Source organism: Berghia stephanieae, chromosome 2 (genome assembly GCF_034508935.2).
Source record: "Berghia stephanieae isolate SIO BIC M18660-M18661 chromosome 2, UCSD_Bste_1.3, whole genome shotgun sequence".
Taxonomy (NCBI): Eukaryota; Metazoa; Mollusca; class Gastropoda; order Nudibranchia; family Aeolidiidae; genus Berghia; species Berghia stephanieae.
The window spans coordinates 109,591,131-109,605,883 of NC_088361.1; the positions used below are offsets into that span (position 1 = coordinate 109,591,131).

General features: G+C 35.7%; 1 protein-coding gene across 1 annotated transcript; it reads left to right on the forward strand.

Moving 5' to 3' along the window:
• Positions 1-368: 368 nt before the first annotated feature.
• Positions 369-8,272, forward strand: LOC144966222 (hexokinase-like; the record flags this gene model as incomplete). The annotated part of the gene is given in 3 exon segments (XM_078902399.1): positions 369-508; positions 2,065-2,201; positions 8,132-8,272. Coding segments are annotated over 3 exon segments (418 nt in total), but the record flags the coding sequence as incomplete, so codon positions are not given.
• Between the last annotated feature and the right edge of the window lie 6,481 nt (positions 8,273-14,753).

Consider the following 14,753-nt stretch of genomic DNA (forward strand, 5'->3'; position numbering starts at 1 on the left):
AAGACTTTATTTTGAAAGTATTTCCTTTTATAGCCAAAAGGGAAAACAACTATAAACGACAAGGGCAATGTACTAACAATAATATAGGTAACAAATAATATAATTAACATAAAAGACTAGGGTCTAATAAGGGGACATAATTCTTAACAAACTCAATGAAAATATTATCTGATTATCTTCCTTTGATCATTCACACAATAATTCTATGAATTGTAAATAAAAGTCGATCATTGCAGTTGATGTTTCCAATCCAGAGGTCTTTAAGTCTGTGTATTTTGGTTCACTGTCGTGTGGTAGTCGGTGTTTTAAGAGGAATAAAAGCGATTTCAAAATAGTAGAAATGATTTGCCCTTCCTTCTTTGTTTCAGGGATGACGTTGACAGTTTTACAGTAACCAAGCAGATATTTGAGGAGTTGGAGATCACAAGCCACTCAGAGCAAGACTGTCGTCTAGTCAGACACGTGTGTAGCCTGGTGTCAAAGAGGGCTGCTTATTTGGCGTCTTCTGGTATGTATGGTCTTTTGGCCGTACTTTACTAACAAAAGAGTGAAAATGGAGAGGCTTCGTATGGGAACAAAATAGACACATCAATTTGATCACACCATGGGGCACCCTATCCTCTACCCACGCCACGCTAACATTTCATTCATACTGCAACCACCATTGAGTACAGACGATACTAGTTATTTTTCATTATATTTTATTTGTTTTCCACGTTTATTTGTGTACTGTTGTGCTGACGAAGGGTTTGTACCCGAAACGTCCATTGTCTGTTTTGTTCCCATACGAAGCCTCTCCATTTTCACTCTTTCATTAGTATTTTACGATCACCGGCTTCAGGCAGCCCCTACCGTTTTCTACTTGGCCGTACTTTGCAGCTTTGCAGTTTTGTGGTGCGACCTCTAGGTCCCTGCTTCCTCTTCCAGTTATGGGCAGCACAAAAATGAGGCCTTTGAAAAGGTTCTTTACTCCCATTTTCTCACTTTACCCAGTTGTAAAATGAGTATATGACTTTGTCGCTTGTCTCTGCTTAAAATAGCGCCTTGCAGGCGTTGTGTCTCATCCTTCCTGCCATGTGATGCTATTGATAAGAAAATATACTACCCTGTTTCAAAGTGATAAAATTGATTAAATGTAACATTGAATGACATAATCAGTCGATGCTGAAAAGGTTTAAACTGAGATATTGCCACGTTTAGTTAGAAGCTCAATTTTTATCCAAAATGAGTTCTTGTCATAAATGATTAAATTAACCCTTTTTGTAGATCTTCGGGAAGTATATCAAAGCTTAATTCCACTTCTAAATATTTTTTCAGCTAGTCAAGTTGAAAAAGTATGAAATTTGAGAAAGGTTGCTGGATACCTTTCCCATGCATCTGACCATAATTTCATGAAAAATCACCCGATTTACTTCAAATAAAGATTAAAATGCTCTGGTGAGCATATTCTTTCAGAAAATGCAAAAAATGCAAATCCAAAATTTTCACCTTCCGACTGATTATGTCATGCACTAACACAAATGTCTCATAAAATTTTTGGACAGAAAAAAAAAAATGGACAAATTTTGAGTTAGACCATGTACGAATAATTAGACCATGTACGAATAATTAGACCATGTACGAATAATACACAGCCCTGTGTGAAATATTTAGGATCCTAAGAATTTCTCGATACCATGCAGCATGGCTTTAGGGAAGGAGAGAGAGAGAGAGAGAGAGAGAGAGAGAGAGAGAGAAGAGAGAAGAGAGAGAGAGTATACTGTTTCAACTATCTTGGTGAAATCTTTGCAATATTGTGCCAAGTTGCAATGGAAGAATGAAATTCAATTCCCCTATGAGGATTGTTTCTTTGGTATGTGTTAAGTAAAATATCAACAGTTCTGCCCACCAGATCAATCATACCAACACACAAAACGATGTGCAACTTTTAAAGTTTATAGCCTGGAAGATAATTTAGTGAGAACTAATCACCGAATTGGTGGTCTAAAAACTAATAAAACAGCTAAGAGATGTCATATTCATTTACTCTATAACAAAAATCTTCTCATGGATCTCTCTCCGCAGGTATTGCGTGTCTGTTGAACAGAATGAACAAGAAGGAAGTGACGGTGGGGATCGACGGCTCTCTGTATCGATTCCACCCATTCTTCCATGATTTGATGATGGAAAAAACAAAAGCTCTAATTATACCAGGGATAAATGTGGGTTCCATTTGATTTTTCCACTTTTTGTGATTGAGATGGATATTTTCAAGTGTGCAAATATAGATAGTAAGGTGGATCAAGAGTGCAAGTTTAGAGAACAAGGTGGATAAAGAGTGCAAGTTTAGAGTGCAGGGTGGATAAACAGTGCAAGTTTAGAGTGCAGGGTGGATAAAGAGTGCAGGGTGGATAAACAGTGCAAGTTTAGAGTGCAGGGTGGATAAACAGTGCAAGTTTAGAGTGCAGGGTGGATCAAGAATGCAAGTTTAGAGTGCAGGGTGGATAAAGAGTGCAAGTTTAGAGAACAAGGTGGATAAACAGTGCAAGTTTAGAGTGCAGGGTGGATAAAGAGTGTTAATATAGAGAACGAGGTGGATAAAGAGTGCAAGTTTAGAGTGCAGGGTGGATAAAGAGTGCAAGTTTAGAGTGCAGGGTGGATAAAGAGTGCAAGATTAGAGTGTAGGGTGGATAAAGAGTGCAAGTTTAGAGTGCAGGGTGGATAAAGAGTGTAAGTTTAGAGAACAAGGTGGATAAAGAGTGCAAGTTTAGAGTGCAGGGTGGATAAAGAGTGCAAGTTTAGAGTGCAGGGTGGATAAATAGTGCAAGTTTAGAGAACAAGGTGGATAAAGAGTTAATATAGAGAACGAGGTTGATAAAGAGTGCAAGTTTAGAGTGCAGGGTGGATAAAGAGTGCAAGTTTAGAGTGCAGGGTGGATAAAGAGTGCAAGTTTAGAGTGCAGGGTGGATAAAGAGTGCAAGTTTAGAGTGCAGGGTGGATAAATAGTGCAAGTTTAGAGAACAAGGTGGATAAAGAGTGTTAATATAGAGAACGAGGTGGATAAAGAGTGCAAGTTTAGAGTGCAGGGTGGATAAACAGTGCAAGTTTAGAGTGCAGGGTGGATAAAGAGTGCAAGTTTGGAGTGCAGGGTGGATAAAGAATGCAAATTTAGAGTGCACGGTGGATAAAGAGTGCAATTTTAGAGAACAAGGTGGATAAAGAATGTTAATATGGAGAACAAGGTGGATACTTTTAAGAGGGCAAAAATAAAGATGATAACAATTAATATAATGAATTCACATGACGCTTAAAATATTACATATAAAGCTATTTTAAAAGTGAATTTTTAAACTAGGAAGTATAAAAACCTAAACAAGGCAATTATGTTATTATTTAAAGGTGAGAGGATGGTTAAATATGTCACCCACTGTCTCACTATGGTATTATGCCGGGGTATTTGAGTGGCGGAAAAATTGATTTATAATAAAAAATGTGAAACTTGGGTTATTTTCAAAATGTTTCATTGAAGACAATTGACACGGTTTCTTATATTGACATTTCTAGTCACTATTACTTTAAAATTTCTTATTAGCACTTGGCGAGGTCACAGCTTTGAGAGTTCTTACCATGATGAGGGTCATTTAATTCGATCGATATTTGAAGGACGTGTTTTGTGGCCATTAAAAAAATTTTTGTCTTCCCAGGGTATGGTTGTTAACTGGTTTTTTAAAAAAATCTAGCTGGAGTGAAATCTAGCACCTTTTTTCAGACCACAAAGGGAGGTAACTTCTATCGCCCTATATTTCCTTTTCAAGGTTGTTTTCTGTATTTTTCTGTGGATGAAATTACTTGGGGTTTATTTTGTCCTTGCCGGAGTCCTTGGCTGAAACAGTCAATGTATAGTATTAGTTTTGGAGATGATATTTTTGCTGAAACAGTCAATGTATAGTATTAGTTTTGGAGATGATATTTTTGCTGAAACAGTCAATGTATAGTATTAGTTTTGGAGATGATATTTTTGCTGAAACAGTCAATGTATAGTATTAGTTTTGGAGATGATATTTTTGCTGAAACAGTCAATGTATAGTATTAGTTTTGGAGATGATATTTTTGCTGAAACAGTCAATGTATAGTATTAGTTTTGGAGATGATATTTTTGCTGAAACAGTCAATGTATAGTATTAGTTTTGGAGATGATATTTTTGCTGAAACAGTCAATGTATAGTATTAGTTTTGGAGATGATATTTTTGCTGAATCAGTCAATGTATAGTATTAGTTTTGGAGACGATATTTTTGCTGAAACAGTCAATGTATAGTATTAGTTTTGGAGATGATATTTTTGCTGAAACAGTCAATGTATAGTATTAGTTTTGGAGATGATATTTTTGCTGAAACAGTCAATGTATAGTATTAGTTTTGGAGATGATATTTTTGCTGAAACAGTCAATGTATAGTATTAGTTTTGGAGATGATATTTTTGCTGAAACAGTCAATGTATAGTATTAGTTTTGGAGATGATATTTTTGCTGAAACAGTCAATGTATAGTATTAGTTTTGGAGATGATATTTTTGCTGAAACAGTCAATGTATAGTATTAGTTTTGGAGATGATATTTTTGCTGAAACAGTCAATGTATAGTATTAGTTTTGGAGATGATATTTTTGCTGAAACAGTCAATGTATAGTATTAGTTTTGGAGATGATATTTTTGCTGAAACAGTCAATGTATAGTATTAGTTTTGGAGATGATATTTTTGCTGAAACAGTCAATGTATAGTATTAGTTTTGGAGATGATATTTTTGCTGAAACAGTCAATGTATAGTATTAGTTTTGGAGATGATATTTTTGCTGAAACAGTCAATGTATAGTATTAGTTTTGGAGATGATATTTTTGCTGAAACAGTCAATGTATAGTATTAGTTTTGGAGATGATATTTTTGCTGAAACAGTCAATGTATAGTATTAGTTTTGGAGATGATATTTTTGCTGAAACAGTCAATGTATAGTATTAGTTTTGGAGATGATATTTTTGCTGAAACAGTCAATGTATAGTATTAGTTTTGGAGATGATATTTTTGCTGAATCAGTCAATGTATAGTATTAGTTTTGGAGACGATATTTTTGCTGAAACAGTCAATGTATAGTATTAGTTTTGGAGATGATATTTTTGCTGAAACAGTCAATGTATAGTATTAGTTTTGGAGATGATATTTTTGCTGAAACAGTCAATGTATAGTATTAGTTTTGGAGATGATATTTTTGCTGAAACAGTCAATGTATAGTATTAGTTTTGGAGATGATATTTTTGCTGAAACAGTCAATGTATAGTATTAGTTTTGGAGATGATATTTTTGCTGAAACAGTCAATGTATAGTATTAGTTTTGGAGATGATATTTTTGCTGAAACAGTCAATGTATAGTATTAGTTTTGGAGATGATATTTTTGCTGAAACAGTCAATGTATAGTATTAGTTTTGGAGATGATATTTTTGCTGAAACAGTCAATGTATAGTATTAGTTTGGAGATGATATTTTTGCTGAAACAGTCAATGTATAGTATTAGTTTTGGAGATGATATTTTTGCTGAAACAGTCAATGTATAGTATTAGTTTTGGAGATGATATTTTTGCTGAAACAGTCAATGTATAGTATTAGTTTTGGAGATGATATTTTTGCTGAAACAGTCAATGTATAGTATTAGTTTTGGAGATGATATTTTTGCTGAAACAGTCAATGTATAGTATTAGTTTTGGAGATGATATTTTTGCTGAAACAGTCAATGTATAGTATTAATTTTGGAGATGATATTTTTGCTGAAACAGCAATGTATAGTATTAGTTTTGGAGATGATATTTTTGCTGAAACAGTCAATGTATAGTATTAGTTTTGGAGATGATATTTTTGCTGAAACAGTCAATGTATAGTATTAGTTTTGGAGATGATATTTTTGCTGAAACAGTCAATGTATAGTATTAGTTTTGGAGATGATATTTTTGCTGAAACAGTCAATGTATAGTATTAGTTTTGGAGATGATATTTTTGCTGAAACAGTCAATGTATAGTATTAGTTTTGGAGATGATATTTTTGCTGAAACAGTCAATGTATAGTATTAGTTTTGGAGATGATATTTTTGCTGAAACAGTCAATGTATAGTATTAGTTTTGGAGATGATATTTTTGCTGAAACAGTCAATGTATAGTATTAGTTTTGGAGATGATATTTTTGCTGAAACAGTCAATGTATAGTATTAGTTTTGGAGATGATATTTTTGCTGAAACAGTCAATGTATAGTATTAGTTTTGGAGATGATATTTTTGCTGAAACAGTCAATGTATAGTATTAGTTTTGGAGATGATATTTTTGCTGAAACAGTCAATGTATAGTATTAGTTTTGGAGATGATATTTTTGCTGAAACAGTCAATGTATAGTATTAGTTTTGGAGATGATATTTTTGCTGAAACAGTCAATGTATAGTATTAGTTTTGGAGATGATATTTTTGCTGAAACAGTCAATGTATAGTATTAGTTTTGGAGATGATATTTTTGCTGAAACAGTCAATGTATAGTATTAGTTTTGGAGATGATATTTTTGCTGAAACAGTCAATGTATAGTATTAGTTTTGGAGATGATATTTTTGCTGAAACAGTCAATGTATAGTATTAGTTTTGGAGATGATATTTTTGCTGAAACAGTCAATGTATAGTATTAGTTTTGGAGATGATATTTTTGCTGAAACAGTCAATGTATAGTATTAGTTTTGGAGATGATATTTTTGCTGAAACAGTCAATGTATAGTATTAGTTTTGGAGATGATATTTTTGCTGAAACAGTCAATGTATAGTATTAGTTTTGGAAATGATATTTTTGCTGAAACAGTCAATGTATAGTATTAGTTTTGGAGATGATATTTTTGCTGAAACAGTCAATGTATAGTATTAGTTTTGGAGATGATATTTTTGCTGAAACAGTCAATGTATAGTATTAGTTTTGGAGATGATATTTTTGCTGAAACAGTCAATGTATAGTATTAGTTTTGGAGATGATATTTTTGCTGAAACAGTCAATGTATAGTATTAGTTTTGGAGATGATATTTTTGCTGAAACAGTCAATGTATAGTATTAGTTTTGGAGATGATATTTTTGCTGAAACAGTCAATGTATAGTATTAGTTTTGGAGATGATATTTTTGCTGAAACAGTCAATGTATAGTATTAGTTTTGGAGATGATATTTTTGCTGAAACAGTCAATGTATAGTATTAGTTTTGGAGATGATATTTTTGCTGAAACAGTCAATGTATAGTATTAGTTTTGGAGATGATATTTTTGCTGAAACAGTCAATGTATAGTATTAGTTTTGGAGATGATATTTTTGCTGAAACAGTCAATGTATAGTATTAGTTTTGGAGATGATATTTTTGCTGAAACAGTCAATGTATAGTATTAGTTTTGGAGATGATATTTTTTGTTGTTGTTAATATTTTAAGCTGTTCTTGTCAGTAGGATCCTGTGCTTGTGAATGGTTAGGACTTGATGATCCTGTGCTTGTGAATGGTTAGGACTTGATGATCCTGTGCTTGTGAATGGTTAGGACTTGATGATCCTGTGCTTGTGAATGGTTAGGACTTGATGATCCTGTGCTTGTGAATGGTTAGGACTTGATGATCCTGTGCTTGTGAATGGTTAGGACTTGATGATGATCTCAAACTTAATGCACTGATTATGCACTCTTGGAATCTACTTCTGTCCCCTATCTGAACCAGTCATCTTTGTCTTACTTTTTCTCATATTGCTTTAAATTATTAATCCAGAATTTTTAAAACGATCCCATTTTCTTTAATTTTTTACAGGTTCTGAAGTGAGCTCAATGTATCACACGTGCCATAATCATAATAATCATCATCATCATTGCCTTTTTCACCCTGGGTCAGGGTATAGGCCACAGACAAACAGTTTCCATCCTTCTCTATCCTGAGCTAACTTTTTTTTATCTCATTCCAGGTCTTACCACTTCTCTGTATATCAGCTTCTTTAATTCTTCTCCATGTTTCTCGTGGCCTTCTGCTTGAGGGTACGTGCCATAATACTAAAACACAAACAAACAAGAAAATCTTTATTTATTTTAATATCGTTGCTTCTTTTGTCCCCAGTTTAAAATGATGTTGTCCCACGACGGCAGTGGCAAGGGAGCCGCTTTGGTGGCTGCTGTGGCCCAACGACTCATCGAAAAGAAGAACCAAGCAGACAATGACAACGGCAACGAAGCTGAGGGAGGAGAACCAGAAAACTAGATAAAAGACATCACTGGTTTTTATTTAGATGTAGTTTTAGTCTCATTACAGATGGCCAAGTAAGAGATTTGAGTGGTGACACAACAACTACCACGACGATGCTTGCAATCATTGATGCTCCCATCTCAGCAATGCAAAAATGTTTTTTTAATTTATTAACCAACCCATCAGCAGCTGGTGTTGTATCCCCGTGTCCTGTCAATGCAATGCAAATTTTATGCCATTGAATTCGTCGATCTTTTTACATTGTACACAATGGATGGAAACTTGGAGAGATAAAAATCTTGCACAGCTTTCGAACAGCTGGCTTTGAAGTACATTATCATTATATTGTAAGATTTTCATTTATGACTGGTTTCCCACAAGCACTCCCTTCCTCTCCCCCCCCCCCCCCCCCCCCCCCCTCCACTCTCACCCAGATATTTCTCACTCTATTGTTTACAGTATTTTTCTAAGCCATCAATTAATGTTGTTCGTGACATTAAAAATGACTGAAAATATCTCCCTCCCAAAAAATTTAAATCTTAGAAATTCTGAAACTAATACAAAAAAGAAAAAAAAAGAAAATCCTTTTACAATCTGACAGTCAAAAGAAAAAAAAAAGAAAGTGACACAAGAGGGAAGTGATTTGATTAATAGAAGCACCGTGTTGAAGACTAGTGGTGAAAGGGGAGTACTTGTACAGTTTAAAGCAATTAATTGTCAGTGGGAGTGGAAATGATGATTTAAAAAAAAAAGTAGATGATAACAGATAGTTTAGAACCAAACAAATCGAAAAAATTAATACAAAATGTTTTTACCAGTGTGACTATAGTTTCCAATACATAAATGTAAATAGGGACGTCACCTCCTTGTCAAGATTTGTATTATATTCTTATAGCATGGCTACTTGGATCCTGTCATAGCAAAGGCTAGTTAAAGCCTTTCATGCGTCTCAGAGTGAGTCTCAGAGTGTGTCATTGAGTGTGTCTCAGAGTGTGTCATTGAGTGTGTCTCAGAGTGTGTCATTGAGTGTGTCTCAGAGTGTGTCTCAGAGTGTGTCATTGAGTGTGTCATTGAGTGTGTCTCAGAGTGTGTCATTGAGTGTGTCTCAGAGTGTGTCATTGAGTGTGTCTCAGAGTGTGTCATTGAGTGTGTCTCAGAGAGAGTCATTGAGTGTGTCTCAGAGTGTGTCATTGAGTGTGTCTCAGAGTGAGTCTCAGAATGTGGCATTGAGTGTGTCTCAGAGAGAGTCATTGAGTGTGTCTCAGAGTGAGTCTCAGAGTGTGTCTCAGAGTGTGTCATTGAGTGTGTCTCAGAGAGAGTCATTGAGTGTGTCTCAGAGTGTGTCATTGAGTGTGTCTCAGAGTGTGTCATTGAGTGTGTCTCAGAGAGAGTCATTGAGTGTGTCTCAGAGTGTGTCATTGAGTGTGTCTCAGAGTGAGTCTCAGAGTGTGTCTCAGAGTGTGTCATTGAGTGTGTCTCAGAGAGAGTCATTGAGTGTGTCTCAGAGTGTGTCATTGAGTGTGTCTCAGAGAGAGTCATTGAGTGTATCTCAGAGTGTGTCATTGAGTGCGTCTCAGAGAGAAACATTGAGTGCGTCTCAGAGTGTGTCATTGAGTGTGTCTCAGAGTGGGTCATTGAGTGTGTCTCAGAATGTGTCATTAAGTGTGTCTCAGAGAGAGTCATTGAGTGTGTCAGAGGGTGACATTGAGTGCATCTATGAGTGGGTTACAGAGTGTTTCTTTGAGTGCATCACAGATTGTAACTCTGGATGTGTATTCAAGTGATAGACCAGTGGATGTGTATTCAAGTGATAGACCAGTGGCTGTGTGTTCAAGTGATAGACCAGTGGCTGTGTATTCAAGTGATAGACCAGTGGATGTGTATTCAAGTGATAGACCAGTGGCTGTGTGTTCAAGTGATAGACCAGTGGATGTGTATTCAAGTGATAGACCAGTGGCTGTGTATTCAAGTGATAGACCAGTTGCTGTGTATTCAAGTGATAGACCAGTGGCTGTGTATTCAAGTGATAGACCAGTGGCTGTGTATTCAAGTGATAGACCAGTGGATGTGTATTCAAGTGATAGACCAGGCATAAAGAGAGAGCTAGAAAGCCACTTCATTGGGTCCTAGCAACTCGTAGTATGAAATACCCGACTATGACATGTATAGAAAGTAGGATATGAGAACACAGGCTGACAGTGTACATGTGCGAGACTAGAAAGATGAGGATGCAATGAAAAAAAAAGGGGGGGGGGGGGGGGGGGGGGGGGGAGGCTGTTGTTTTTAAAACTCTGGTATGTCTTGTGCATAATGCAAGGTCAGATTTTGACGTCAAAAATTTGTATTTTCTGAGAGGTTTTGAATTTGTCACTTATTTTGAATTTTTATTATTGTGCTATATATATTTCTGGTTGGGTTGAGGTTGGGTGTGTATGTTCAGACAATACAAACTAGGCATCTCCCTGCAGTGCATGTTGGATATCGATGACATGAGACATTCTTTATATCATTTTAGTTGACAACTTTTTATCAAACTTGTATTCGTGGAATGTTTACGAAAATGAACGTGGGTGGGGTTCCTGACCTCCCATGGTGGGCAGGGAGATACATACTGTGTCTTCTATCCCCCCTATGTCTGTTTTCCAATTGATTTCTGTCTTTGACTTAGAATGAGATTTCTTGGTTTTGTCCCGGCCGTGGTCGGATACAATCGCTGGGGAAAACAGTCAAATGTATAGTCATTGATTTGGGAGGTCTTTTTCTCCGTGTAAATCATCTCTCTGTTATGTACTGTATTATGTTTTGTTTACATATTATATATGATTTATAAACAATTGAGTGTATTCCTCTTGGCGGGGACCTGTACTTGTGTCTGGATGAGACTTTTGGGTAATCTCAAACGAAGTACTTTGATAGTGTGCTCTTGGAATCTACATCTGTTCCTATTTGAACCAATTTCCTGTTGTCTTACCTTTTCTTGGGTGCTTTAATCGTAATTCTAGAACTTTTTACGATCCCATTATCTTCCTTTTTACTGGCGCTGATATAACCTAAATGTGTTTCAAAATCCTTAAAAACAAAAAAACAAAAACAAAACGAAAATGAACGAAATGTTTGATGAAAATAAGTAGAATCTAAATGATATGGGAAGAAAAAAACAATTGGTTTACCTTGTTTATACCAAAAAAAGATGCCCTGGAATGTAAAATCCTGTATCGTTTATTTCTGTCTTTCTCACGGATATGATATTTATTATTTTACTTGCAGTTTGTATCTTGTATAGATGGAGGGTAGGGAGGTGGGGGGGGGGGGGGGGGGGGGAGTGGAGGGGGGCGGTTATAACCACTCGGTTTTCTTATATTCTGTGTAACGTCTTTGCCTAATTCATCTTCAAACCATCGATATAATTTATAATCTCAGTCTGGCACGACTCACTCACAAATGCCATTCTTTCTCGCAATATGAAAATATAAAATAAAACAAATTATTAGATTATAAAAAGATTAGGTATGAAACAACTGGGTGGGGTTCCCGACCTCCCATAGTGGGCAGGGAGGCACTCACTGTGTCTTCTAACCCCCGAAAAACCTGTTTTCCACTATTCTTTCTGTCTTTGTCTTAGAATGAGATTACTTGGTTTTGTCCTGGCCCTGGCCGGGTACCCTAGTGTATAGTTAGAGTTTTGGGAGATATTTTATCTTGTAAATCATCTCTCTGTATATATATATATATATATATTTTATATATATTATATATATATATATATATATATATATATATATATATATATATATATATATATATATATATATATATATATATATATATGTCTTTGGCTGAGAGGCGAATAGTCAAATGTATAGTTATAGTTTTGGGAAATGATAATTTTTTTCCCTTGTAAATCATCTCTTTGTCTTGTAGTTACATTTTTGTTTTCGAACTTGAACATTTGATTTGTAAACATTTGAGTGTATTCCTCTTAGTGGAATCTTGTACTTATATCTCGATGAGAGTTTTAGGTGATCTCAAACTAAGAAAACTGGATATGACAGAGGGAAATGGTTCAAATAGGGAACATATACTTGTTTCTCATGTCTTTTTAACTGTAAATCTAGAATTTTTACTAACCAATTTTCTTCCTTTCGACTGGCGCTGAAATGGTCTAAATGTGTTGCAAGTGCTGTAAAACTCTTAAAAACAAAAAAAAGAAACTATACTCGCATTATTAAAGATACTGTCTTTGATTTTTACATGAAATTGGCATTTTGATAAAACGGTATGCATTAGCCAGTTTTCTTTTAGATTGAACAACTTGGTATATTTTTATATTGTGCGGCTATGTGGTCTTGTGGTGTGACACTTGCTTTCGAATAGGAAGGTCCTGGGTTCGATCCTCGCTCGGTGCATGGTTGAGTCTTTGGACAAGGCTCTTTGTTCATATTCTCTCACCATACTCAGGTGTAAAAATTAGTACCTGGCCGTTAACAGCGTTGTCTCTGTTGTGAAAATAATAATAATAATAATAATAATCTTTATTGTCCAAATTAAAGGCAATTCATGTGAGGTAAACAATGCTCAGTTTGGTTCATGGTATGAACATCAACACATTTACAAATACAGACACAGCCATACACGAACATACACGCTTGCACATTGTTTCTACACATGTATACAAAAGAAATGAGCGTTCATACAAACACATATACATACATACATACATACATGCAGACATACAAACCAGCATGTCATCGTAAAAAATTGCAAAATCGCCTAAAGGGCGTCATGTCTCGTTCTACATGGTACGTGTTGCTGTTGGTCAGGGGCCCTTTGTAAAGCGCTTTAAGCACGATTAGTGGCTATTGCGCTATATAAAGGCTCAAGTTTTTGTGTGTTTTTCTTTATATTTTCATTCAATTTTTGACAAGTACTAAAAACTCTCAAAGCAGGGCTGGTAACAAGGTGGGAGAGGGCTAGGCCTGAGTGAGTAGGTACTATTTTAAAGATCACAATTATTTTACAGATATTTCTTTCTGATTTTGGATGTTAGAATAGAAAAGCATCAAGCATGAAATTTCTTGATCTCAGCTGAGAGACTTACAGCTTCAATTTCACACTTTCCATAATATGATGTTGTTGTTTTAATGCTTTCACTTTGATTGTCTTCAAGAGAATATTTGGATTTTAACTGTGATAAAGCTGAGGAAATACTGGGTGATGAAGCAGGATCTTATAGGAAGTCGAATTATTTTTATTTTTCTGTAGTCCTTCAAGTGGTCCTTGAGTTGAGGTCCACGGAATCGGGGGTTTGTGATGTTTTCTGTAGTGTTAAAAAAGAATAACAATTGCTTGCTGTCCTTTTGACCGGATGCTACTCTGTCACAAAGAAGTTTCCACCATGAGTTATTCAATCCAACCCCTGCTTGGTGGAAATTGGGGTTGGAGTGAATCCGCGTCCGATCCGAGTCCGTTCGGTTGTGAGGGGAGTGGTCTTCTGACTGAGCTATCAAGACTTTTTGAATATTTGTATAGTTTAAATGAATATAGAAAGAAATGGTCATGAGTACCACTCCTTTTTGTTTACTCTTCTATAAGCTGAACCAAGAGTATTGCAGACGTTTTCGAAACGAAATCTTAAGTGTTGTAACTGTCATGCACTGCCTTCCTTTTCTAAGGCAATAATATGTTGCAAGGGTGGGGTTCCTGACCTCCCATAGTGGGCAGGGGGGTACATAGTGTGTCTTCTATCCCCTTATATCTGTTTTCCAACATGCTTTCCGTCTTTGTCTTGGAATGAGATTACTTGGTTTTGTCCTGGTCCTGGCCAGGTGCCCTGGCTGAGAGGGAAACAGTCGAATGTATAGTTAGTTTTGGGAGATGATATTTTTTTCCTTGTAAATCATCTCTCTGTTATACACTGTATTATGCTTTCTTTATATTATATATGATTTGTAAAACATTTGAGTGTGTTCCTCTTAGCGGGGACCTGTGCTTGTGTCTGGATGAGACTTTTATTGATCTCAAACTAAGTACTTTGATAGAGTGCTTTTGGAATCTACACCTGTTTCTTATTTGAACCAATTCCCCTTTGTCTTCCCTTTTCTTGGATGCTTTATTGTTATTCTAGAACTTTTTACTATCCCATTTTCTTCCTTTTTACTGGCGCTGATATGACCTTAATGTGTTGCAAGCGCCGTAAAACCCTTAAAAACAAAAACAAAACAAAGTGTTGAAATAGCTGTTCTACCCAACTTGACCCATATTTTGTTGACATTGGGAGGAAATGAAAGCAACCTGAACTTTCAACCAGAATCATCCGCAGATGTCTAATCAGTGGGAGTGATATGTGCACACAATTTGATGACATCATTATTGGGGTTTTTTTTTTCCTCCCAAAAGTTTTGTGCTTAACCCTTTACCCCTTGGATGGTGTCATAGAATCCTACCTTATTTCCTTGCACCAAGGGGTGCAACTCTGCATAAATTATGTATTGCATGT